This window comes from Verruconis gallopava, assembly GCF_000836295.1.
Source record: "Verruconis gallopava strain CBS 43764 unplaced genomic scaffold supercont1.5, whole genome shotgun sequence".
Lineage (NCBI taxonomy): Eukaryota > Fungi > Ascomycota > Dothideomycetes > Venturiales > Sympoventuriaceae > Verruconis > Verruconis gallopava.
In genome coordinates, this window is record NW_015622141.1 from 536,939 (window position 1) to 558,998 (window position 22,060).

Sequence of the window (22,060 nt, forward strand, 5' to 3'; positions counted from 1 at the left end):
GGGGGGGGGGGGGTTGGGCGCCTGCGGCCAAAGAAACAGGAGATACATGTGGGCAACTCACTTTGCACAGCGGTTTGCGCCGCCGGAGAAAAAGGGCAAGAATATGGTGGAAAGACCGTCACGTGGAACAAGCTCGCCTTCTGTCCCACGACATGACTTGTTCCCAAGCCGTCCTCCTTTTCCATTTTCCATTTTTTTTTAAAAAAAAAAAAAGAAAAAAGAGAGAGAGAGAGAGAGAAAGAAAACAAGAGTGAAAAGCTTGATTTGTTCGACCCTGGCTGGAAAACTATATTATGCAATTTTCGTTCTGAAATGCCGTGCTTCTAACATGCTTCAGAGTTAGTTTTCCGCAGTCTTGTCGCTTCCGCAGCCCATCCCACACTCCTCTCGAACACCCCGGCGAGACGTACGAGCTGGACACGCAACTGGACATGAAACGACGCTGCGACTTCATGATTCTTCCTGCCCAACATCGGGTTGCAGCGCTTGCCACGGGTTCGCGCCATTTGTGTCTTGACAAGTGTGAGAGATGGATCAGTCTGCTCGTAGCTGGGACAACAAATCAGGGGGCGGCAGCGCAGTAAGGACGGATAGAGCAGAAAGGATTTTCTGCTTTGCGCACGCCATGTGGCTCACTGCCATTGAAAGGCACCTGATCTATCTGATAAGCCGTGAGAGAGCTGAGCCGAGCGCAACCTAACGTCACTTCAAGTATCTCTCGCTCCAGCTCTGCTCTTGTGCATGTGAAAGTCAACGTCGTGCAAGCCACCACTAGAACACAGTCGAAATCTGCACAATGTCATGGTGGGTGCTCTGAAATGCGGCTAGGAAAAAGAGAAGCGATGGGGAACCGTGGAACAAAGTGTGTCCCGTCTTGTAGCGACTATACGACAAAAGCAGCGGTTCCGGCAAGGACGTGAGATTTTGCGCCCGGGCCGTTCACGGAGACGGAGTGAGAACGGCCCAGAGTCGCAAAGCTCTCGGGGATCCAAATTGCCCGGCGTGCAACGTTTCGTAGGTTCTTTTCGAGCCCGTTGACGGGTGATGCTTTCCTTTCTCGCTCTCAATGTCTCTCACTCGTTACAGCTGGTCCAAGTTCGTCCTTGGAAATGTTCCGCGTTTGCTGAATCTTCCACAATTCCCTCGACGTTCTTTACATGGCTCGCTTGGACGCTTCTTGCAGACCTTCGGAATCATTCGAAGGAGTGCAGGTCCCCAATCACCAAGAAAGGAGACAAACACGTCCAAACAAGCACCATTCTAAATTTTGTCCGCGCTCCCTACATTGTGGAGAGGAGGTCGATAATTTTATCACGCCTGTATATTCTGGCATAATCGCATATTTCCCCACAGGTGTTGGAAGGCAACGCTAGTTTGTCAATTTGGTTCGCACTTCGGCGCACAGAGTTGATTCCATCCGCGACTGAGTGATTGATTCTTCAATGCCTTGCATGGTGTCCCAAGACCGTCTTCAGTGGATGGCTCACTGCAGGGCTGGACAATTTGTCAATCTTGCGCGCGTAGCTTAATGACGGCACTGCATGAATTAAGAAAACACGCTTAATTCTCCATCCCGGTCCTTGTAGCGAAACGTAAGAGTAGCTCAGCCTTTGTCATCAAACGGCGTCGGCCACAGACATTCCAGATCAGTCGTAAATATAACGTCGACCACGTTTGTTTGTGCCCCCCGCTAAGCTATCCGCAAGCATCTCCCAAGCGGGTTCTCCACCTGCTCGACCTACTCCTCGAAGTCCAGCAACCGTGAAATTCAATAACCGCGAGAATTGATCGTGCAACGTTTGAAGTCGCTGTGCGTATGACTCGGTTTGTTCGCCTTTGTTTCTCGTTTCCTCACCATTGCTGCTTTTCTCTGTGCCCTCCGCGTCCAGAATAGAAGAATCCTCTGCGTCATCGTCATCGTCATCGTCGTCCTCATCATCCTCGTCGCTGTCACGATCAGCTCGACGTCTCGTTCGCCCACGCCGAGAATGAACACGAAATTGTCTCTCGGGCAAGCCCGAGCTTTCCATAGAAGTATTCTGCATTCCACAGTACGCAACGGCCAGATCGAGCATGGAGATCATGCTATCATAGATCGGGGCAAGGTTTTTGGCAAGCAAGCAACCCAGTTCCAATCTTGCAACAAATCGGTCGTGAACATCACACATTCCGTCTATGTCTTCGACATCCGCAAGCTTCTGACGTAGTTCCTGAGTAGCTGTCTGCGCTACGGTTTCCGTGACGTACGAATGCATGGTGTTGGCGAACCACATCAGTTTCTGCCGAATACCAATTGCCAGACGCGCGCGCGATCGGCCTCCGCATGTGCGGATATTGTAGCTGTCAGTCCTTAGTAGGGCCTTCGCGCGGTAGATCTGCAACAGCAAACAGAGGACAGCCTGATAGGTCGGAATCGAAGAACGCTGGATGATGTTCTGTATGGCCCACGGCAGAGTGAGATCTACCAACACTGAACTTAATATTTTCACGCTCTGTGCGGAGTGGTTCAGCTGCGCTATGCGTACACTCAAATTAGATGGTTTCGCCAATCCCAAAGCAGGGCTAAATGTACGACGTGCAAGCTCGGAGAGTAAGAATTTGTCGCTCCAATCGCGTCCTCGGCCGTCAATGCGTTTGAACAACTCGTCGGCAAAGGTTTGGAATAAAACACCATCTTTCGAGAAGTACACATGCTCAAGGGTGTCGATGTATTGCAGCAAACCTTGAGATGCCAACAGCTGCTGCCGCAGAATGGAGGATGCCGGACCATACTTACTGCCTATCCACTGAACGAAAGAGGTCGAAAACTGTTCAGAGAAGGGTAGTAAGCCAGGCACAGCAGATGAGCAGCCAACAACCGATTCGTACGTCAACTCTGGTGCAGGTGTCAGCTCGTCGGTTGTTTGCCGCAAGTCCTTCCCCAGATGTTGCAGAAACACAATGCTCTTGCCAGCATTAAGAATCTTCTTTGCTGAAGGGCACAGAAATTTCGGTGCATGCAATTCCCCGTCATTCGTCTTACGAAGGCTGTAACGATCATGCCACAATGTGGAAGCAGGGCTCCCTTTGTCTATCACGGAGATGAAAAAGCTTTCATCATTATCAAGGGCGACACCTTGTTCCATCCACTGCGATATAGGTCTGAGGTACACATTAAGGCATGCAAAGAAAACGTGGCCAAGTTCTCTGCTGCACTCGTCGTCGCCGGCGGCTTGTAACAAGCATATTTGATCATAGAGAAGCTCAAGACAAATAAAGCCACCTCCATGTTCCGGAACACTTGAAGCAAGCGCGCTGATGGCGGAGATAGGTCGACTGAAACATTCGACTTCTCGATGTACTTTCAACAAGCTGATCACAACAGCGGAATGCGGGTTTACGAACCGCGTCTCAATGTCGGCTATTTTTTGGTCGAAGTCGCGCAATTGCTGACTGACTGCATGGTTGAAAGCTTGAAGCAGCGGTACTTTCTGGCCTTTACGCGTCCATGATCGCAATCGCAGCAGATCTGAGCCAATGTTCGCAAAGGACTGCAGCACGTCGTTAAGTCCTGACAAGCTAATCTGCAGTATCGAGATGTTTGCGGCATGATAGACTAGTGTGTTTTGTTCGTCTATTGCGAAAATGGATGTTGGTAGGCCGTGTAGCATGTGTAAGACTTCCCTGATGATTTGGAGCTCGGTCAAACGCTGAGGTTGCGAGCTGCCTAAATCTGCCTGCGTCCAGAACTGTACAGCTTGCAGTTTATTAAAGTCATCTGTGGGTATATTCTCCGTAATAGTGGGCAGAATATCATCCGTGACTGCTTCTTCCAAGGTGGCTTTGGTCTCAACATATAGGTTGCTCTTCTTGGTGAGCTCAACCTCGTCATCGGAAGCACTTGAGTACGATTCATCCTGCCAGACTTCACCCGTGAGAGGTTCTTCTGCATCAAGCTCTTCCCATGTCACAGGTGATGGTGGAGGTGAAGGTGGTTTCAGCAGTTCAAGAGCCTCCAAGGTCGACTTCTGATCTGGGCGATCCGACAAATTCAAAAGCAAAGACAACAACTCAGGCATCCACTTGCTCTTCGACTTTGTTCGAAGCTCGTCCAGACGCTTTGTCAATGCTTCTGCAAGATCGTCCCGGTTCACAATGGAGAACTTCTCAATCAGCCCGCAGATGGAGGATTCCACTTCGAATTGATTGGTGCGCACATACTGATGCGCTTTTACTTGCTTGTTAGCTAAATCCTTGGACTGTTTGAGGTTCCTGGGATTATTATCGCCAGCCAGTTGTGCAAACGAGTCGACGAGATCACCAAGGATAGCGTTTATCCTTGATGTTTGCGCCATCGTCAGTCCGCGGCCGCGTCATCTGTAACACGCGTTATTTTGTGTGATCGGGGTTCGATGCCAACAATGAAGTGCAAAAGTCCGCGGCCTTCTCGATAACCGCGGGATTTTTCTACCTCATTTCTCCGCAAGTAGAAGGATAGCGTGGCTTCGCGTGCGATTGAACACTGCCCTCGCGTCGTTCTGCGTCCGCAAGTTCTCGTAGGGTAACAATTCCCCAAGGCGAAGTAAGCAAGGATCATCGCGAGACCCTGCTTTCTTGGCAACTCCCTTTTAGGACTTTACAGACTGGAAGGACAATTGGAGCATGCGACAGCAACGAACAGTTCACCATGGCGCTGCCTAAATCTATACGCCTTCTCGGCGTAGCCACGGTCGCTATCTTCATTTACTTATGTCTGCTCATATTCCAAGCCCCCGCGTCGATAGACTCGCCGTCGTCGGGAATGAAGCTGGAGAAGATGACCAGAGACCCTAACTTGGACCGTAAGTTGGCACAAATCGTTTAGATGAACATAAGGACTCCGAGCTGTGCTAAGTACACATATGCAGCTACCGGCGAACCTCCAGAACCTCTCCATAGAGTCTCAGGGAACAACTACGCACCTGACAATCCCAACTCTGATCGCATAAACGCAACCCTACTTGCCCTTGTTCGCAACCATGAGCTTAAAGACATGCTGATGTCAGTCCGCGACCTTGAGCGAACATTCAATCGCAAATTCAACTATCCTTGGCTATTTCTCAACGACGAGCCGTTCACCGAGGAATTCAAGAACGGGATCAGGGCGGCTACCAAGGCCGAAGTCAAGTTTGAACTGGTCCCTAAGGAACACTGGGCCGTGCCAAGCTGGATCAATGAGGATCTGTATGAGGAGTCTGTCGCGGTGCTGAAAGAGCAGAAGGTGCAATACATGGACAAGAAGAGCTACCATCAGATGTGCCGATGGAACAGTGGCATGTTCTACAAACACCCCGCCCTTCTGAACACGCGATACTACTGGCGTGTAGAGCCGCACGTTCACTTTTTCTGCGATATAGATTACGATGTTTTCCGATATATGCAGGATCACAACAAAACCTACGGCTTTACCATCAACCTTTACGACAGTCCGGAGTCGGTGGCGGGTCTCTGGCCGGTAACGCAGCAGTTCATGGCTGACCATCCGGAGTACTTGCACCCAAACAATGCACTCAAGTGGTTAATCGACAGCGAGCACAGGAAAGAAAATAACCAGAAGGCGAATGGCTACTCGACGTGCCACTTCTGGAGCAATTTTGAGATTGCAGACATGGACTTTTGGAGGAGCGAGGCCTACGAGGCCTATTTCAATTATCTGGACAGAGCTGGCGGCTTCTTCTACGAGAGATGGGGCGATGCGCCCGTGCATTCCATTGGTTTAGGTCTATTCGAAGATGCGAGCAAGATTCACTGGTGCGAACCTCCTTGAAAGTTCTCAAGATTGCGTCTGTTTCGCTGACACATGAGACAGGTTCCGAGATATTGGTTACCAGCATATCCCTTTCTTTAACTGTCCAAATTCGCCCAAGTGCAGTGGCTGTCAGACTGGTCGGTTCACAGATGGTGAGGCTTGGCTGAACCGTGACGATTGCCGGCCGGTCTGGTTTAAGCACGTAGGCATGGGTTAGAAGGCAGTGATCGACAATGTTCGATGACATCTTATGCGTTATCTGTCGCGTCAGTTTGATGTTATGGTCCCTCGAGACCTCCTACGTTGGAGTTAAATAAATTTTTGGCTCCAACTGCATAGCATGGCGTTACGGATGCGAGATTTCGAAGGTGGTAGACGGTCAGGTGTTTTTATTTTGGCAGAACATGAACCAAGAAAAGCCTATGTTACATAGCTCATATCCACTGTAGAATTACAACAAATGGAATAACATGCTCAAGTAGATTCACCGTGGCTTTGTGGGCATTCGATGGGCTGGACAATTTGGGAGGTGTTTACCCAGTAAAGGCAAGAGTCCCTGGATGACCACAAGAGGCCGATGACGGAAGAAATCTGCCCCACGGACCCTTCTTTACCAGTAAATGAGTGGTGCATCGGCACACGACTCTTCGTTATAAACGCTGAACCATGAGACATTCTTGCGCAAATTCGCATTGTGGTAGTTCAATTAAAGCTCTGCACTATGGAAAAGATCACGGATAAGATTAAGGCCCTGCCTAATGACGCCAACTATTTCTCTCTCGAATTCTTCCCTCCAAAAACGTCCGCGGTAAGACCCTCTTCGCCCTCCCCACTCTTCCACTATCTATGTATAATGGCGACCTAACGGATCATGTAGGGATGGGTGAACCTTCAGGCACGCCTTGAACGCATGTCTCGCGCCTTGCGGCCTTTTTTCGTCAACGTAACCTGGGGAGCGGGCGGCAGCACTGCGACGAAGAGCTTGGAGCTCGCGGAGCTATGCCAGCAGCAATTGGGGCTAACGACGTGTCTGCACCTCACATGCACCAACATGAACAAGTCTCTTATCGATCACGCCCTGGAAAAGGCAAAGGCGATTGGTGTGCGAAACATACTGGCCCTTCGGGGCGACCCGCCCCGGAACGAGGAATATTTCGACAAGGGCGAGCTCGAAGAGGAGAGCACCGAGTTCGTGTGGGCCGTTGACTTGGTGAAGTACATCAGAAAGAAATACGGCGATTATTTTTGCATTGGCGTGGCGGCATACCCAGAAGGACATGCTGATTCCTCGCACCCTGAGCGCCAGGATCCTCTGTTTGATCTGCCCTACCTAATCGAGAAGACGAAGGCGGGTGCCGATTTCATCATGACCCAGCTGTTCTTTGATGTCCATGCATACGAGAAGTTTGAAGATATGCTAAGAACGGAGGAGAGTGGTGTCTTTAAAGATATCCCGATAATTCCCGGGCTTATGCCGATTCAAAGCTATCAAATATTGCGCAGAACAACGAAGCTAAGTCACGCATCGCTGCCAGCGGACATAATGAAGAGGCTAGATGCTGTTAAAGGAGATGACGAGGCTGTTAAGGCAGTGGGCGTTGATATTCTGTGCGAGATTATTGGAGAATTGCAAGCCAAAAAGAGCGTGGGTCCAAGAGGTTTCCATTTCTACACCCTGAATCTGGAAAAGACTGTCTCACAAATTATTGAACGATGCCATTTGCTCAAAGTTGCCGATGACGACGATGAAGATGCCATTGAGATTGTCGAGGAACTGTCCGTCACAAATGGAGCCCCGAAACCACGGAAGGGTAGGGTTTCCAGTGCGCATTCTGACCCCCATAACCGTGTTATTGTCGGCAAAATCTCAGGGCATAGGAACAGCGTGTATGAAACTTTGGAGAAAGATGCCGGCCTTCCTTCTGACACCCCGACAAGAGCCACGACCTTGGCAATTTCAGAAGGGGAGGGATCAATGGGACGGGAAGCAACCTGGGATGATTTCCCCAACGGAAGATGGGGAGATGCAAGATCTCCAGGTAAGTTCAGCTTCATGTCACATGTTTGCTTATACTGATTTCTTGAGCAGCATTCGGCGAAATTGATGGCTACGGTGTCTCACTCCACGTCTCAATTCCTCAGGCAATCAAGATGTGGGGCCATCCAGTAACAGTTGGTGACATATCAGATATCTTTCGGAAGCATATATCTGGAGAGCTAGCGCAGATTCCCTGGAGCGAAGAAGGTTTGAGTCAGGAGACCGGAACAATAACGAATGAGCTCTTGACGCTGAACAAGAAAGGTTGGTGGACCGTGGCTAGCCAGCCTGCCGTCAACGGCCTCAAGAGCAGTCATGAGATATTCGGTTGGGGACCTAGAAATGGCTTTGTCTTTCAAAAACCCTTTGTCGAATTCTTCCTCCCAGCAGCAGACTGGACGAGTTTGAAGAAAAAACTGGAGCAACTACCTGATGAAATTACGTACTTTGCCGGTAATGCTCATGGAGACTTCGAGTCCTCGGATTTGAAAAGTGTGAACCCTGTGACTTGGGGTACATTTCCGGGCAAAGAGATTATTACACCTACGATCATCGAAGCCGTGAGTTTTAGAGCATGGTTGGAAGAAGCATTCAGCATTTGGAGAGAGTGGCAGCACATCTATCCCCCAAAAAGTGCAACGGCAAAGTTGCTAGGTGATATTAGGAACGGGTATTGGCTGGTAAACGTGATTTGCCACGAGTACAGGAACAAGGATTTACTATGGACGGTGCTTGGTGATGAATAAGGCCATGAACAAAAGTAAGCAAAAGCATTTGTACTATTGGGATGGGCCAATTGGATCGCTACTGCCATACTGCATCGGTTTTACTCGGATTATTTTGATATTTTCATTTTCCCAGACCTCGAATTTGGCAGGTTGTCTTCTACCTATTGAAATCAAGCCCCATTCAATTATGAAGACTTTGCGAGCTTAATTTGACCTGCCGGGACTGCCGCAACATTTAAGGGGGACAGCATTTGCAAGATCTCAAATCAGATCAATTTTGCTCAAGTATTTGACCATGCTCCGGTCACTTCAATGTCTGCCGTGCCATATTTTCCGAGTTTATCGTTTTATTATCTTGAGTTCCTTGTTCTCCATGTCAGATCTAGTATAATCATAATCCTTAACTTTATTATTCATCCATGCTTGCTACGACATCTCCCAATTTCATGATCAGGCCAGTAACGCAACAGAAACAATGATGACTTTGGCTAAACTCCGCAGTTCTTGCTGATGATACCATCGCAAACGAATAAATAGACCCTAAGCATCGCTAGACGTCTGTTCTCAATGTCTTCTTCCATGCCCATATCACCCCAGTCGCTCAGTACATGACGACCTGCAGAGTCAATCTACACATCTTCATTTAGAGAATCGAAATCATCCGTGTCGTGTGCTGAACCGCTGTTGACTTCGCGCAATACCTGAGCCAATCCTGCTCAAGCAAATTCGGCATCCGGCAATTCAAGGAGCCTGGCGGGTCGATTCGCAACCCGGTGGGAAAACTGTTACCATCTTTTTCATGTTACGTATCGTTGTGAGACTGACATTCTCTGTGGTCCATGCCGTCTTTCCGGGATAGAAGGCAGTCGAAGGCTCGAAGCACCGTTCATTGTTGCACCTACAAGAGATATTATTGCATCCGTCCACGATCTCGACACCCTCGTGATAATAGGGGCACTACTTTCATTCGTGCACTGTACCAGTCGTAGCCGCTTCATGTATTTCTAATCTTTAACGCACAAATGTGCTCCTGATCTTTCGGCTGAAATATGTGCATAGCTTGATTCAATCATAATCGCCGTCTCAAACACCTTATCAAACAATCACAATAGAGCCTGTGTACCCTGCAGTCCATTTGCATCATTGTGGAGAGATCAAATTGACTGTTGTAAACGGAGCAATATTGCTTTCTACGATAAAGTCCCATCACTGTAATTAATCTTTCTTACTTTTCAAGTATTAGCTGCAGATTGCAAACTACATCTTGGCATTTTGTTTTACTCTCATGACTTCTGACCTCAGCGGGTTCGAAGCGTAGGGTGCTGCTAACTTGTTCTGGTAATTTCGAACCCAATTGGAATGAATCAAGCGCGGAATTTGCTATATCTCCTTTCCTTAGGGATTCGATGGCGATTGCGCAAAAGGATGTCTAGAGTCTAGCGCTTCTCTTGATGTCACGACTTAGAATGACGGTCTAAAGTAACATTTTAACAGGAGCCAGTTCAAACCCCCTCAGCTAGACCATTAGGTTTGTTACTTGGTAAAATTGCCGTTCGCGGATGTGTCATTTGACCTAGTCGAGATCGTGAACTGGAATTTACAACGACGTATCTAAATGTTAGAGAGATGATCTTACGTCAAAGCAACAAAGCAGTAATTCGAGACTGGCGGTCAAATAAGTAAAGAATCATATACGATCCAAATATAGCCGCGTAGCTACATGATATGACTACAGCAGATCGTGTTGTAAATAATGTAGACTTTTAAACAGCGCAGAACTTGCCAACTATCCAATTCATCGTTTACAATGATCTACAATAATTTGTAGGATAATTTTAATTTCATGACGTATTCACATTGACAAAGTTGCAAGCGAATATCCCGGCATTTCAAATCTGAAGTAGAGGTATGGTCTTCACTTTGATCTTCAAAAAATCTATCTCAGAATTTTATCCTTAATGATAATAACATGCTCTTCTACTTCGTGAAGGGGAGGGGGGGGGGGGGAAGAAGCATCATCTTGAAAGAATTCAAGTGAGACTTTTGTGTGGGTTTCTGCCTTGACAACTCATCCAATATGATAAGAAGCTATATGCAACCATTCTATTGACTTCGGTATGTTTCTGTTCATAAAATTTGCATCTTTGCACCAGAAGGAACTTTTTGTTGAAGGCCAGAAGGAGCGCAAAGCCTCGTGATTACAGTCTTAACAGGTGTTTATCTTCGTAAAGAGTATGGAGAGGACAACTATTAGATATCATTGCCTTTTATCAAGTGAAGCTTGGGGCTCATCTTGAACATAATTTTTAAGTTCAAAGCTCCTCCTGGCGATACACGCCAAGAATAGAATCCATAGATCGCTCCGGCCTTGTCTCTGTTCATACGCAAAGAGCAGTACGAATAACTCCATATCCTTGCTCTGATACCTGTTACAGTCCCACTGGCATGCTCATCGGACCTCCGTCATTTTGAACTGCGCACCGGAATTGGGTAAGCTAGAGTGCATGAAAAAAATGGAGATTGAAGACTGTAGTGCCAATAAGGGAGTGTAAAAGCTTAAGTAGACGAACCCATCTTTCGTATGTAAGTGACACTTCCGCAAAAGACTTGCGATTATTACGACACAGGAACGATCTTAGGACGTGTTAAATGAAAGGTAATTATGTAATCTTCGATTGATATATCCTTTATTCTATGATCTAGAGCATAGCATTAGTCAATGATGATTGATAATCTTATTTTACTCAGAATTGAGCAGGTTTGTACGAACACATGTAGTTAATCCAAGCTAAACAGTTGTCACTGCCATTTGGCAGGTGTTAGTGCCGTTCACTGTTTTAAATAATTAGTTGACTACAAATCATAGACAGTATCGAACAGAACGTACTATGCACGATGCAATTCCTCGCCACGTCGAGGACTTTATGCTCGAACTTATAGCCCTCGTAGATTTTTTGTCGTCTGCGTGGCAGTAGAAGTAGAATGATGATAATAATCATGGCTGCTGCGACGCCTACAATACGCTGTTTCGTGCGCATCTTTTCTGCACGTATGTCTGTATGTTGGAGTGCTCGTGATATGTATTTATTTGTGTATGTTTATTGGGGTCCGGATGTGAGTAGTGATGTATTTGCAGCTACAAGCCAATTTGTGCCAAGACATGGCCTTTATTAGGAACATATACAGTTCTTCGCGTATTCAACTCTTACTCCGCACGAATGTATGATATTAATATCCTCTTCTGGATGAATTCGGTGAATTGTGAGAGCAAAAGAGGCTCTTATGCTGACAAAATTGTGCGTTCTTTGTCTTGTAGCAGTGTCTGTCGGCTGCAAGCGGTATCCTAGAGCCAGTTGACATAGGTAAGCAGCCATACAAAGAAACAATTTCTCCCAACACAGAAGCCTCCGCTGTCGACGGCAAGGTAAGCACTATCTCGGCCAAGACCGTGTCGAATGGGTGTACGCTCGCAATTCCACCTTACATTATCATTTGAAGATGTCGTGGCAATACTGATACCTCAAGTTATTTCTCCGTAGCCTTCTACGATTGAAAGTGACTGCAAAGGCCTTCGTCGAAGTGAGAAAGGCGTATTTACATCTCGACGAGCGGTTCAGAGAACGCGAGGAGCGAAAGCAACAACAGGAAGCTTACTGCCGTTTATGTTTCACGTACACGACGAGCATGAGAGTACTGGAAAGTACTATTTGCGTCATTCTGATCTCCCTAGGAGAGTGAACGACGAGGAGACCGAATTTCAAGAACCGCTTGACCTGCTTGTGCTTTCGAAGTCACAACCTTTGCTCGTACACTTCCAAAAGCTAGGAGATGGAGACACATAGCGTTGTTTAAACCAACAGCAGAAGCATCAGCGCAACTTAAGTGATAGGGAGACATTGGCACCGTGCCTGTGGAAAGATTATCTTCAAAGAGGAAGTTTTAGGGTCAATAAACGTTTTGGACGTCGAGAACGTTATGCCGCAACAGAAGGAGGAACACACTTCAGCAGCTGAAATTTAGGAGAGCGGTATCAACGCCGAGGACGCTATGTTCAATGCTGATGGCGAGACGAAACCGCAGCGAAGACGCGGAGCGACGTCGTTGCGCTGAACACAGAGGGCGATTCTTGCTCTTGGCTGGCTGAAAGCTGATCTTCTGATTCGTTCCTTCTTCCCCACTAGGAGACGACATCATTTCCACCTCTCGCGACAACGAGAACAATAACCCATCAGCTATGCTCAGCTGCCACTGTGAAAACTTTTGAGTGCTTAACGAAGGCTGCAATATCTCTTGCAGGCTCTTCATCATGACCCTTGCTCTGCTTGGGTTTCTCGATCTGCAAATTGATCACGCATCGCAAATGACCATAGAGCCATTGCATGTCGTCAAGTCGGTTTCCAGCAAGATCTCCGCAAGGGACGATGAGGCCTTGTAACAGTTCATTTATGTTCAATATCAGCGGCGTGGTTTTCAACCTGGACTTGAGAATTGCATCAAATGGTCTCGAACAACCTCTCGGATATGCTTGAACGAGGCCTTCGAAGATTGCATTAGTAGACGTTCCTCAGAAAGAAAAGAAAACTCCAACGAAGTGTGATGCCATGCTCGTTATACCTGAAAGAGCAAGGGAGAGAGCAATTCGGGAAAGGTTTCGGCTCGATACTGAGATCTGAATTAGGATGATTTCTTATATGTTGCATTCTGCGCAATTTTAATGCACCTGGACGATGAAATAGCCTGTAAGGCTTGCATGACTACCCTTTATATCAGGCTATCCTCACATCGCTAAGAGCATGGAATTTTCCCAGTGTGTTTGACCGCTCCAAGATGATGGAAGATGAGAACTCTGATGTGTGCTTTCTTTTTCCTCGTATTCTATGCTGTTCCAAGAATGATTAACATAGCGGGGATGTCGACGGCGGCATGAAGTGCAAATGTCCAGAAGGTGGAACAGGCTATAAACATCAAGAACGTGGAGAAATCGACCTGATGAGCCAATTGAATGCAGATCACCACTCACGTGCTGCTTATCATCAAGGCCTCCCTGTTGTAAGAAAGTTCGAGACTGGTTGCGCAGAACCTCGCCAACATTGACGAAGATGAAGGGCAGGATTAAGACGGCGCTCATGCTGCCATCAAATTCGTGAATTTTGAGTTTACTGGAGCTCGCAAAGATTCTTTCCCAAAGTCCAGAAACTACTCTTTTTTTTACCGAGGACGTCAACATGCGCCAATATTCCCCGGAAGGCCTTTGACAGATTGATATATATGACCAAATTGGCAGCGGGTTCAAAACCCTGATCATCTGTCCAAGCTCCTCCTGTGTTTCTTCTGCTGAGCATAGGATTTGGACTTATTATTTATTGCCCAATCCTGGAAATGTTCTCTCTGTCTAGAGCTATTCCAACCCGTGGAAGATTTCTCAAGCGGACAGAACATACGAAGAGGAAATCCATCTCGACACTTTGGTAAGAACCGGACAGGGCGAGTATGATCGAGGGATATCCTGTTCCTCTCTGTTCTACCTAGGTCTTTTCCAAGTTTCCAGCTTGCAGTTGGTGCTTAACCTTTCGCGTTGCGCGAGCTCTTCTTCCACGTCAATGAATATCATATTTAGGACCTCAGCTCTTTGTGCTGCTCTTCGAAATTAAAAATCAAGAATTCCGTGGTACCGTCTTTGTCTGTCCGGTTTGATTGTGGTTGAACATCACCACACGCTGCCACGTAACAGAAAGCACTTCGCGATGGTGATGATATGGTCGCCGCGTCCTAGCCGCGTAATATGTGTGCGAGGTATTGTTCGTCGTCTTTCTTGGACAGCGTGGTTCTACTTTGCGCTCCCGCAGCAACGGCCTTGATGTCACTGTTTCAAACGTATCTGACTAACTCGCAAAGTGCAGCACTTTGGGAGCCTCAACTAGAGTTCAGCTCACGTTAATATTGGCCAGCTCGGCCTCTTCTGCTCTTTTCCGCCGGCAACTGTTGCCCATTAGCATCGCTGTCACAGTGGTTTATTGCTTACTTACGACAGAAACGGGGGCAGGCAGAAGATGATGGTCAAGGTGACAACGACAATGGTTGTCATGCAAACAATAATGACCTTTGTGTATGTATCCATGTTTGTGTGTTCTTTTTATTTCTTGTTGGTCAAGATATCGTGCGGTGATAAATGTTGTTTAAGAGGCTACCAGCTACACCAAATATGGCAATGGAGGTAGAGCGTTAAGGTCAGCGTGCTCATGGGGTGGCGACGACGCAAACCCCAACACTCTTCACGACGCTGAATCAGTCGAAGTAAGTACATAAGCCTCTTCCCTGCTACTGTAGCAAAAGGAATGTTTTTGTTTGATGCTGTGCAGCCATTCTATTAAGTGGTTCCGGCTTTTGCCTACAAAGGCTCTACACACCGGTAGAATTTATCATGAACTTCTCACATATCTGCTCTCAACCGAGCCACCGGATGGCGAGGCCGGCGCTGCCCTGGATTTCCACAACCTGGATCCGGATATTTGCTTTGTCGCTGTCGTACTAACCAAAAGAACGTGGCTAACATCTGGGTACCATAGGTCGAACCATGCGACCAGCAAGCAGTCAATTCGGCTTGCACAGCTACAATTTTTTTTTAAAAGTCTTTTTGGAAGTTTCCGAACAATATAAATCTCTTCTATTGCCCCCGCAAGATTCGCTTTTGCAAGGACAAGAACTTCACTATTTGCTTCCTTCATGCTATCGAGCATGTTCTCACCGTACCTTCTGGCATACCAGCTTGTCAGAGTCTATTGTCATTTCGAGTTGTTTGATACTAATCTGTGCTCCTTTATTACATGAATTTCATGCTTTTATATGAGTTTGTTTTGAAATCTTTTCTTCTTTTCAGATTCCGCATTCCCATTGATGCTCTCAATTTTCGACATTTGTCTTCAGTCCTTATCTGAATTTTATGAGACTCTGACTTCATCTAGCCACATTCCTAACATTACAAGTTTCTATCTTCATCTTCTTCATCGTTCTTGCCATAAATTCCCTTGGACGTCTGTTCATAATCAGATTCCTTGGGGAATTGTTTTCCGCACTTTGAATACCTACAAGATTAGAAGAAAGTAAGGTAAAGAAATTGCTAAACGATAACATACTGAAAGTCCCTATCTCAGCATCTCTTAGAAAGCTAGATAATACTACCCGCAAGATGGATTGCGCGGTTAACTGCCAAAGCAGGCTCAAGACATACTGGATGGTAATCACGTTTATGTACATGTCGATAAACTCACATCTCCGAGAGTTAGATTGACACATCTGGCTTCACGATCGTGACACTAACAGTCGATGATGATCACACCTGTCATGGGCTTCTTCAAGACTCACAAACCCAATTTCAGACGGAAAAGACTAACTTAGGCTGAAAGGGTGGTTATACAGCGCACCCACACGCAACCTACTCGATCACCAATTAAGGCGCCTCCCATCAATGTTTGTTGCTGGGTGCGGACATGCATGAACGCGGTCCGGATCCAGGATGCATCCAAGACCTCTTTATCAAGACGAATAAATTGGTAAGCGGCCACAACGTCATTGATATGGAACTGGAGTCTCAGCTCACAGGCCCTTCGTCCCTTAAGCACGCACAGCGCCAGCGAATCCATTCGCGAATCGTGTTATGCGTCACAGCGACACTCCTCTCCTCCTCTCCTTGACTAGATCTAGACAGGCACATTTAAGCTGTCGCCAGACGAGAGGCCATCTCTTTTCATATTCCCAACCGGCCTTTTTTGATCGCTGTTTACTGCGAGTTCGATCACGAGAGGAGAGGGGAGTTTTCAGCCGGTACACACGGAGTTCGGAAGCGACAACCGGATGAGTCTGCTGCTCGACGTGCTCGCCTGGGGGGAGTCACAGCTAGGTGCAAGCTTCTTGGCGTCAATCTTTGGCAAAATGTTTGCGTTATGGACTCGTGGTTTCTACAATTCTATAATACAAGGCCCTCAAGAAAAGGCAGCTTTGCCGCCACTCGGTACGCTGCAGCGCCACAATGCGATCTAGTGGGCGGAGATTTCGTGTATTTTGAGGAAGTAAGGACGGTGTCCGCGCAAGAGCCCAGATGTGAAAGCTTGCGTATGCTGCACGCACGACGGCGCACGCATCAAGGCCGCCACGGGCTGGAACGGGACGTGGTTCTCTGTTCATATTTGGGGGCGAAGGGCAAATCAGCTCGCTTTGTCCATCTTTCTTTTCAGGCTCGAGTTCCACTAGCCACTAGTCTCGGCTCATGACAGCAACACGCGCCGTTCGTGATCCGAGCCAAAAGCGCGTCCGTGGACAGGAAGACTTAGTCGTGCTCCATCGCCTTCTCCTCAAGCGCTGTCATAGCATTCACCAGCTCTCTGACCCTCTGGCCCGCACGTCGCTTAACCTCCTCCCTCACGCTGGCGTCGTATCCGGTCCCCTCGACGACGGACTTGTAGAACTCCTCCAGCTTGTCCACCTCCGCCTTGGCTGCCGCTCGGTCGTCGGCGGCGTAAACCGTGTTGCCCTCCGTCTCCTCAGCCGCAATCTGGAACTCCTCGCTCGCGTTCTCGTACAGCTGTTCTATGCGCTCCATGGCTTCAGCAGCAGTCGGAGCCGAGGCTCGCAAGGTCGTACTCGTGAAGAATGAGCAGCGCAACGTTGCGGTTCGCGGCGCTGCCGACACGAACGATGCAATGGGCCTCTTGTGCGAGGCAATGGGTTGAAGGACCGCTTGCTGAGCTTTTGAGGACAAGCACCGACGGCAGACCTGGACTGGCTTCGTCGAAAGAAGGCGGCGCGAACCTGCGAACATGATGAAAGCCAATTGATAAACCTGGTCGCGATCCGTGTGTGGAATTGAAAGGGCGTTCGTCATGCGCTATTCAAGCCCAAATACGGTAGCTTTACAATGTTGAAGTTGTCTTTGCCTGTGGAGTCTTGGTCCAAGCTCGGACCGATCCAGGAATCAATCACGGCAGGGACGTACTCGACGCGTTGCTCTTCATTGCTTAATGCGCTTATAAGCCCATTTATTGTTTTGTAGATGACAATGGTTCGTATTTCGTTCGTGCAAGTGTACATGATTTATAGAGCGTCTATCGATTGGGGGAACATAGATTCTAAATCTGTTTCTTTTAATGTTTTGAGTTTGAAGCTATCTCTCGAATCTGATCCAGGTGCTGCACTTTATACCACGAGCAATATGCACCCAAGGCAACTTCGGAAAGACGAAGCAACACAACGCTGAAACAAGAGTCCTTGGCTTCTTTGGAGTTGCTTAGATCCATTTTGCTCAAGGACGCAGAGCCTACCAACTGACGATTTTCGTGACGCTCATTTTTGACTGGCGGCATTTCCCTGGCTCAGTAATTCGGACTCATCCTCTCAAGGATACGCTTTTGAGAAGGGAAGGAACGGGACGTTGGAAATCCATGAGAAATAATTACGGATGCGCGAGGCTGTGTGAACACAACGATTGAGCCTGGCAGAACTGCGAGAGAACTAGGGAAATACGTCTGTCTCTCTCTCTCTGTGTGTGTTTGTGGAAAGCCTATGATGTCTGCCTTGCACGGATAGATGAATAGTGAAAGAGGCAGAGCGTGGGTCTTTTTTTTTTGATCCCAACCTAGCAAGGCAGAAAAGAGCTTGGCAACTTCTAGGCCGGAGCTTTGCATCGATTGGAGAGCTACGCGGGAACGAGACACGAAGTTTTGTGTGTACTCCAGTAATCTTCGGCTGTGAAGATAAAGGGGAGGAAACGCACGTGAATGAACCGGCCGGCTTCCTGAAGCGAGGGATCCGTTCCCACTCTCCTCTCATGAAGGTCGTCCTAAGTTGCTAATTAGCTCACTCGCTCCTTTTGCAGGAAGGTTCAGACGAGTACAGTAGGAGCCGAGATTTAGCTCCGCATCTGAGATCGCATCCAGAGAACAAGCAATTGTTCAAGTTTCCGTAGTGGCTGCACGGGGCGGTGCTAAGCAAAAGCTTAGAGTGAACGCTAAGTGGCATGGCCGTATTCGACTGGAGCGTACGACTCCATAGCACCTGTGCCACAAAAGCGTGCCTCAGTATAAAGGGCAGCTACGGGAAAAAGAAACACCACGCTACGCCGTTCGCGTCCTTACATGCAGTCTATGTTTATGTATACTCGTCACAGGATCTTTCTCGACGGCTCATTATTCGACAGGACACGAGTCTGCCTTACACGTTTGTTGGTTGGGACTAAATGATCTCCACGGGCTGCGCTGTATCCTTGTGGCGCGAGATGAATTCCTAGCGGCAGACAAAGGCTAGCGCCTGCCGGTCATATGATGGAAGTCATTTGGACTTCTCCGAATAATAATGTGCGTTGTTTCGAAGTTGGAGATCCACCAACCGAGCTCTACACCTTTGGCGAGAATGGTATGCCGGTCCAATGTAGCCACGACCTTTTAACTTGACAGGCAAACAGGCCATGTCGAATGTGCTGCCAACAACAAGGAAGTGGGACATACCGTAGAATAGCAGGTGCAATGATCAAAGCCGAAAGTCGTTTTAAAAAACGCTACAAAGCTATTGTTGAAGCTGCAAATTGCTTCATGTCCCGGCGAATACCCCTACGCACTCCTTCATGAGATCGGAGCCGTGAGACATGCACCCGAAGCCGGAATCCCGAACATTGCGAGACCAATGGCGAAAGCTTAAATTGCAAAAGATGGCCTGTGTTTCTTTTGCACAGTCCTGTAGCCCCGCGGCGCATCTGGGTTATGGCAAGCTCCGTTAGCTTCGCCTACCCGAACGGTTGATCTCGTGGGCAGCAAGGGGCTTCCTAGTGAGCGTCCAGCTGCTGCCGCGGAATCGGTACGTGTCTCCTTTCGTTCTGGACCGCTGAGATGCTACCGGGAAGTGATTGTGGAGTCTTAAATCGCAAATCTTTCGCGCCGCAGCCAAACTATTCTAAGCCAAGGACAGAATGGACAACTCGAGGTCATCTCGGACGTGAAAGTGTCTGAGTTCGGAAACCGCAAACGCCGAAATACGCTAGTCCGAAAGCGGAGATGGCGGCGAAACGATGAGTTGGAATCTCAAGGGGGCCGCAGATTCGCACCTAGCGTCTTATCACGCACACACGACCATGCGCACGGAATGATACTAGGCTTCACACTGATAGCTGTCGCTCTGGCGTCCTTTGCATTTCTGCATGAGCGCGAGAATGGAAAGATGACGTCGTACATACGGGCCCTTCTAGGCTACGCGTCGACGCAGAATGAGGGGAAACAGTCGCCGACGGCCGTTGATGTTGATACCAGTGCCGACGCGCATACTGCGCTCACCAACGAGGATGTAGAAGTCACGGGAGTGGCTGGAAAAGACGCATCTGTAGAGCAGGAAAAGCAGCGCGGCAGCACGTCGCCAGCATCAGAGGCAGAAGGGTCTACGCCAAAGGTGAAGGCGGCGGCGAACGGGATGCTCCCCGCGGTTCCTTCGTTTTCCCTCCAGACACACAAAGAGGATGACGACGAACAGGACGGGTCCGAAGACGAGAATGATCACTTGCCGCCGCCGTGCTTTCCGGCCATGAATTCAGCGCAGCGAGCGGGCGCTTCAACTCTTTCTAAACCGCCCACGTTAAAGCCACTGTCGAATGGTGGCGGACTGATGGCTCCTCCGCCGCGTCCGAACCCCTCCCGACCGGTGACGGGCCCGCTTCCCAATCGTGGCTCACTGTCGACGTCCAACGCGCTATCGACGCCGCAGACGAGGGCAGTCAAGGCTCCGAACCCGAGGCAGAAGGTCCTGCTGCAGCCTGGACACTCGCCGCTCGACTGGGCAAATCTCAAGCGGTCGGGAGCGAACTTGGCGGGCGTTGATGGACTGTTACGCGTGACGCCGTCGCAGCTGAAGGAAAAGAACGGGCGCAAGGGAAGGCCGGCGTGGAGTTCGTACATGGGAAAGGTGTACAACATCGGGCCTTACCTGCCTTACCACCCAGGTGGTGAGGGCGAACTACGCCGTATCGCGGGCAAGGACGGCGCGAAGCTGTTCAACGATGTGCATCCGTGGGTGAGCTGGGAGAATATGTTGGAAGGCTGTCTGGTGGGTATCATGGTCAGCGAAAGCGAGGGAAAGCGAGAGCTCGTCAGCGAGCTGGACGACATGGACTGATGGGACGATCGGGTGGTTTGTGAATGGCATGTGCTGGTTACACGTAGAAGCACTTGACTTTGGGGCATGGCGGGGGTCTTGTCATATTTCTGCTGGCAGGCATAGTGGAAATCCTGGTTGCTCGATGATACCCCCTACCCCTTGCCTACCGCCGCCAGTGTGTCATATAGACCGTTTGAATAGACCAAGACGTATTCAAGATTAAGATGCTCGCGAGATGGAGCACATGAGGCGCTCGCAATACCTCAGTGATTCTGGTTGTTGATGCGGTGCACCGAAGAGATGGAACAAAGATGCACGATGTTCCAGCCTCGCGCTTGTGGTGATGGCGATGTCAATGGGAGGAAAGGCATCTACGGCAATATCTGACAAGGGGCAGCTGCATCTGACAAGCTTTTGGCAAGCAGATCTTTGTCTCGGCCTTGTTGCAGCAGGGCGAATTTTTTATGACCAGTTGCGAGCGGTACGGACGCAATAACGGCTGAAGATGCAGCCTCAGGCAAACATCCCTTTTGCAGCTTGGGGTCAGGGACCTCCCTAGCGACGAGATCCGTCTTCCAACGTCAATTCGCGAGAGAACGAGCCGATGATTGGAGGGGATGCACTACCCAAGAAACATTCGAACTGAGATATACTCTAGCTTTGGTCTGCTCCCAGAGGCATCCACATGCGAATTATCAATGATTTCATCATTAAGAAAAAAAAAAAGCTCCCAAAGAAAATCTCAAAGAAATGAAGAGGAGAAAGAGTACCACCAAGGAGAAGTGACTAACGTATCCTGACGAAAAACATGGGGAGCACAGGGAGCCGCGCACGTGCCCAAACGGACTGTGCAGAAAGACGAAAAAAAAAAAAAACGCTTCTGACGCGTGGGAAGGCGCAACTGTCAAGGGTCCAGGTGCTACTTCCTCATTTAATTAATTCGTGTTTTTTTTTTTCTCCGCCGAGCCCTTTTTTCTACTGACGTGGTGCGGGTGCGTGAATTTGGCAGCTGCGACCCGTCACCGTTCGCACCTTTTTCCGCAAATTGGCGCGAAGACGGGTTGAAGCGACTATGCTCCTTTCGGGAGGGGAGGCAGAGGATCGCACTGAAGAAACACTGCGAACAATCTGCGCTTACGGTCGGGTTGCGACAGCCAGGGTTAGGTGTCGCGAAGACGGGAACAAGGAGTGCTGGAGGACGGTGACGATGTTTGGGGAGCAGCAGCGTGGGCCCGACCAAGATTGCGACGAGAAGCGCAGGATGTCGGGCTACGTCGCTGTGCATATAGGCGTGGAGAGAGAGGGGGAGAGAGAGAGTGTGTGTGTATGTGTGTGTGTCCCGCAGAGCTTCACTGGGCCGCGTGGGCTTGCTGCTTCTGCTGGGACGACGGCGACTGC

General features: G+C 48.9%; 5 protein-coding genes across 5 annotated transcripts; 3 read left to right on the forward strand and 2 right to left on the reverse strand.

Annotated features, from left to right (window-relative positions):
• Nucleotides 1-258: 258 nt before the first annotated feature.
• PV09_02097 (uncharacterized protein) lies at nucleotides 259-4,517 on the reverse strand. Its single transcript, XM_016355094.1, has one exon. It carries the CDS (start codon nucleotides 4,332-4,334, stop codon nucleotides 1,647-1,649), a length of 2,688 nt encoding a protein of 895 aa, XP_016217110.1. The 5' UTR covers nucleotides 4,335-4,517; the 3' UTR covers nucleotides 259-1,646.
• Nucleotides 4,518-4,628: 111 nt separating this feature from the next.
• PV09_02098 (uncharacterized protein) lies at nucleotides 4,629-6,294 on the forward strand. Its single transcript, XM_016355095.1, has 3 exons — nucleotides 4,629-4,820; nucleotides 4,887-5,769; nucleotides 5,828-6,294. Exons 1-3 carry the CDS (start codon nucleotides 4,667-4,669, stop codon nucleotides 5,982-5,984), a joined length of 1,194 nt encoding a protein of 397 aa, XP_016217111.1. The 5' UTR covers nucleotides 4,629-4,666; the 3' UTR covers nucleotides 5,985-6,294.
• Nucleotides 6,295-6,400: 106 nt separating this feature from the next.
• Nucleotides 6,401-8,949, forward strand: PV09_02099 (methylenetetrahydrofolate reductase). Its single transcript, XM_016355096.1, has 3 exons — nucleotides 6,401-6,575; nucleotides 6,645-7,806; nucleotides 7,857-8,949. The coding sequence occupies exons 1-3, from the start codon at nucleotides 6,489-6,491 to the stop codon at nucleotides 8,549-8,551; spliced, it is 1,944 nt and encodes a 647-aa protein (XP_016217112.1). The 5' UTR covers nucleotides 6,401-6,488; the 3' UTR covers nucleotides 8,552-8,949.
• A 7,497-nt stretch (nucleotides 8,950-16,446) lies between these two features.
• PV09_02100 (uncharacterized protein) lies at nucleotides 16,447-17,511 on the reverse strand. The gene has a single exon (XM_016355097.1). It carries the CDS (start codon nucleotides 17,409-17,411, stop codon nucleotides 16,857-16,859), a length of 555 nt encoding a protein of 184 aa, XP_016217113.1. The 5' UTR covers nucleotides 17,412-17,511; the 3' UTR covers nucleotides 16,447-16,856.
• A 2,118-nt stretch (nucleotides 17,512-19,629) lies between these two features.
• On the forward strand, nucleotides 19,630-20,979 carry PV09_02101 (uncharacterized protein). Its single transcript, XM_016355098.1, has one exon. It carries the CDS (start codon nucleotides 19,661-19,663, stop codon nucleotides 20,678-20,680), a length of 1,020 nt encoding a protein of 339 aa, XP_016217114.1. The 5' UTR covers nucleotides 19,630-19,660; the 3' UTR covers nucleotides 20,681-20,979.
• Nucleotides 20,980-22,060: the final 1,081 nt, after the last annotated feature.

Excerpts from the sequence above, each read along its gene's own strand:
- PV09_02097 (XM_016355094.1), bottom strand. The coding sequence starts at position 4,334 with ATGGCGCAAACATCAAGGATAAACGCTATCCTTGGTGATCTCGTCGAC.
- PV09_02098 (XM_016355095.1), top strand. The coding sequence starts at position 4,667 with ATGGCGCTGCCTAAATCTATACGCCTTCTCGGCGTAGCCACGGTCGCT. Across the intron at positions 4,821-4,886 it reads CAGAGACCCTAACTTGGACC|CTACCGGCGAACCTCCAGAA; the intron begins GTAAGTTGGCAC and ends ACACATATGCAG. Across the intron at positions 5,770-5,827 it reads GATGCGAGCAAGATTCACTG|GTTCCGAGATATTGGTTACC; the intron begins GTGCGAACCTCC and ends CACATGAGACAG.
- PV09_02099 (XM_016355096.1), top strand. The coding sequence starts at position 6,489 with ATGGAAAAGATCACGGATAAGATTAAGGCCCTGCCTAATGACGCCAAC. Across the intron at positions 6,576-6,644 it reads TCCCTCCAAAAACGTCCGCG|GGATGGGTGAACCTTCAGGC; the intron begins GTAAGACCCTCT and ends CGGATCATGTAG. Across the intron at positions 7,807-7,856 it reads GGGAGATGCAAGATCTCCAG|CATTCGGCGAAATTGATGGC; the intron begins GTAAGTTCAGCT and ends TTTCTTGAGCAG.
- PV09_02100 (XM_016355097.1), bottom strand. The coding sequence starts at position 17,411 with ATGACGAACGCCCTTTCAATTCCACACACGGATCGCGACCAGGTTTAT.
- PV09_02101 (XM_016355098.1), top strand. The coding sequence starts at position 19,661 with ATGATACTAGGCTTCACACTGATAGCTGTCGCTCTGGCGTCCTTTGCA.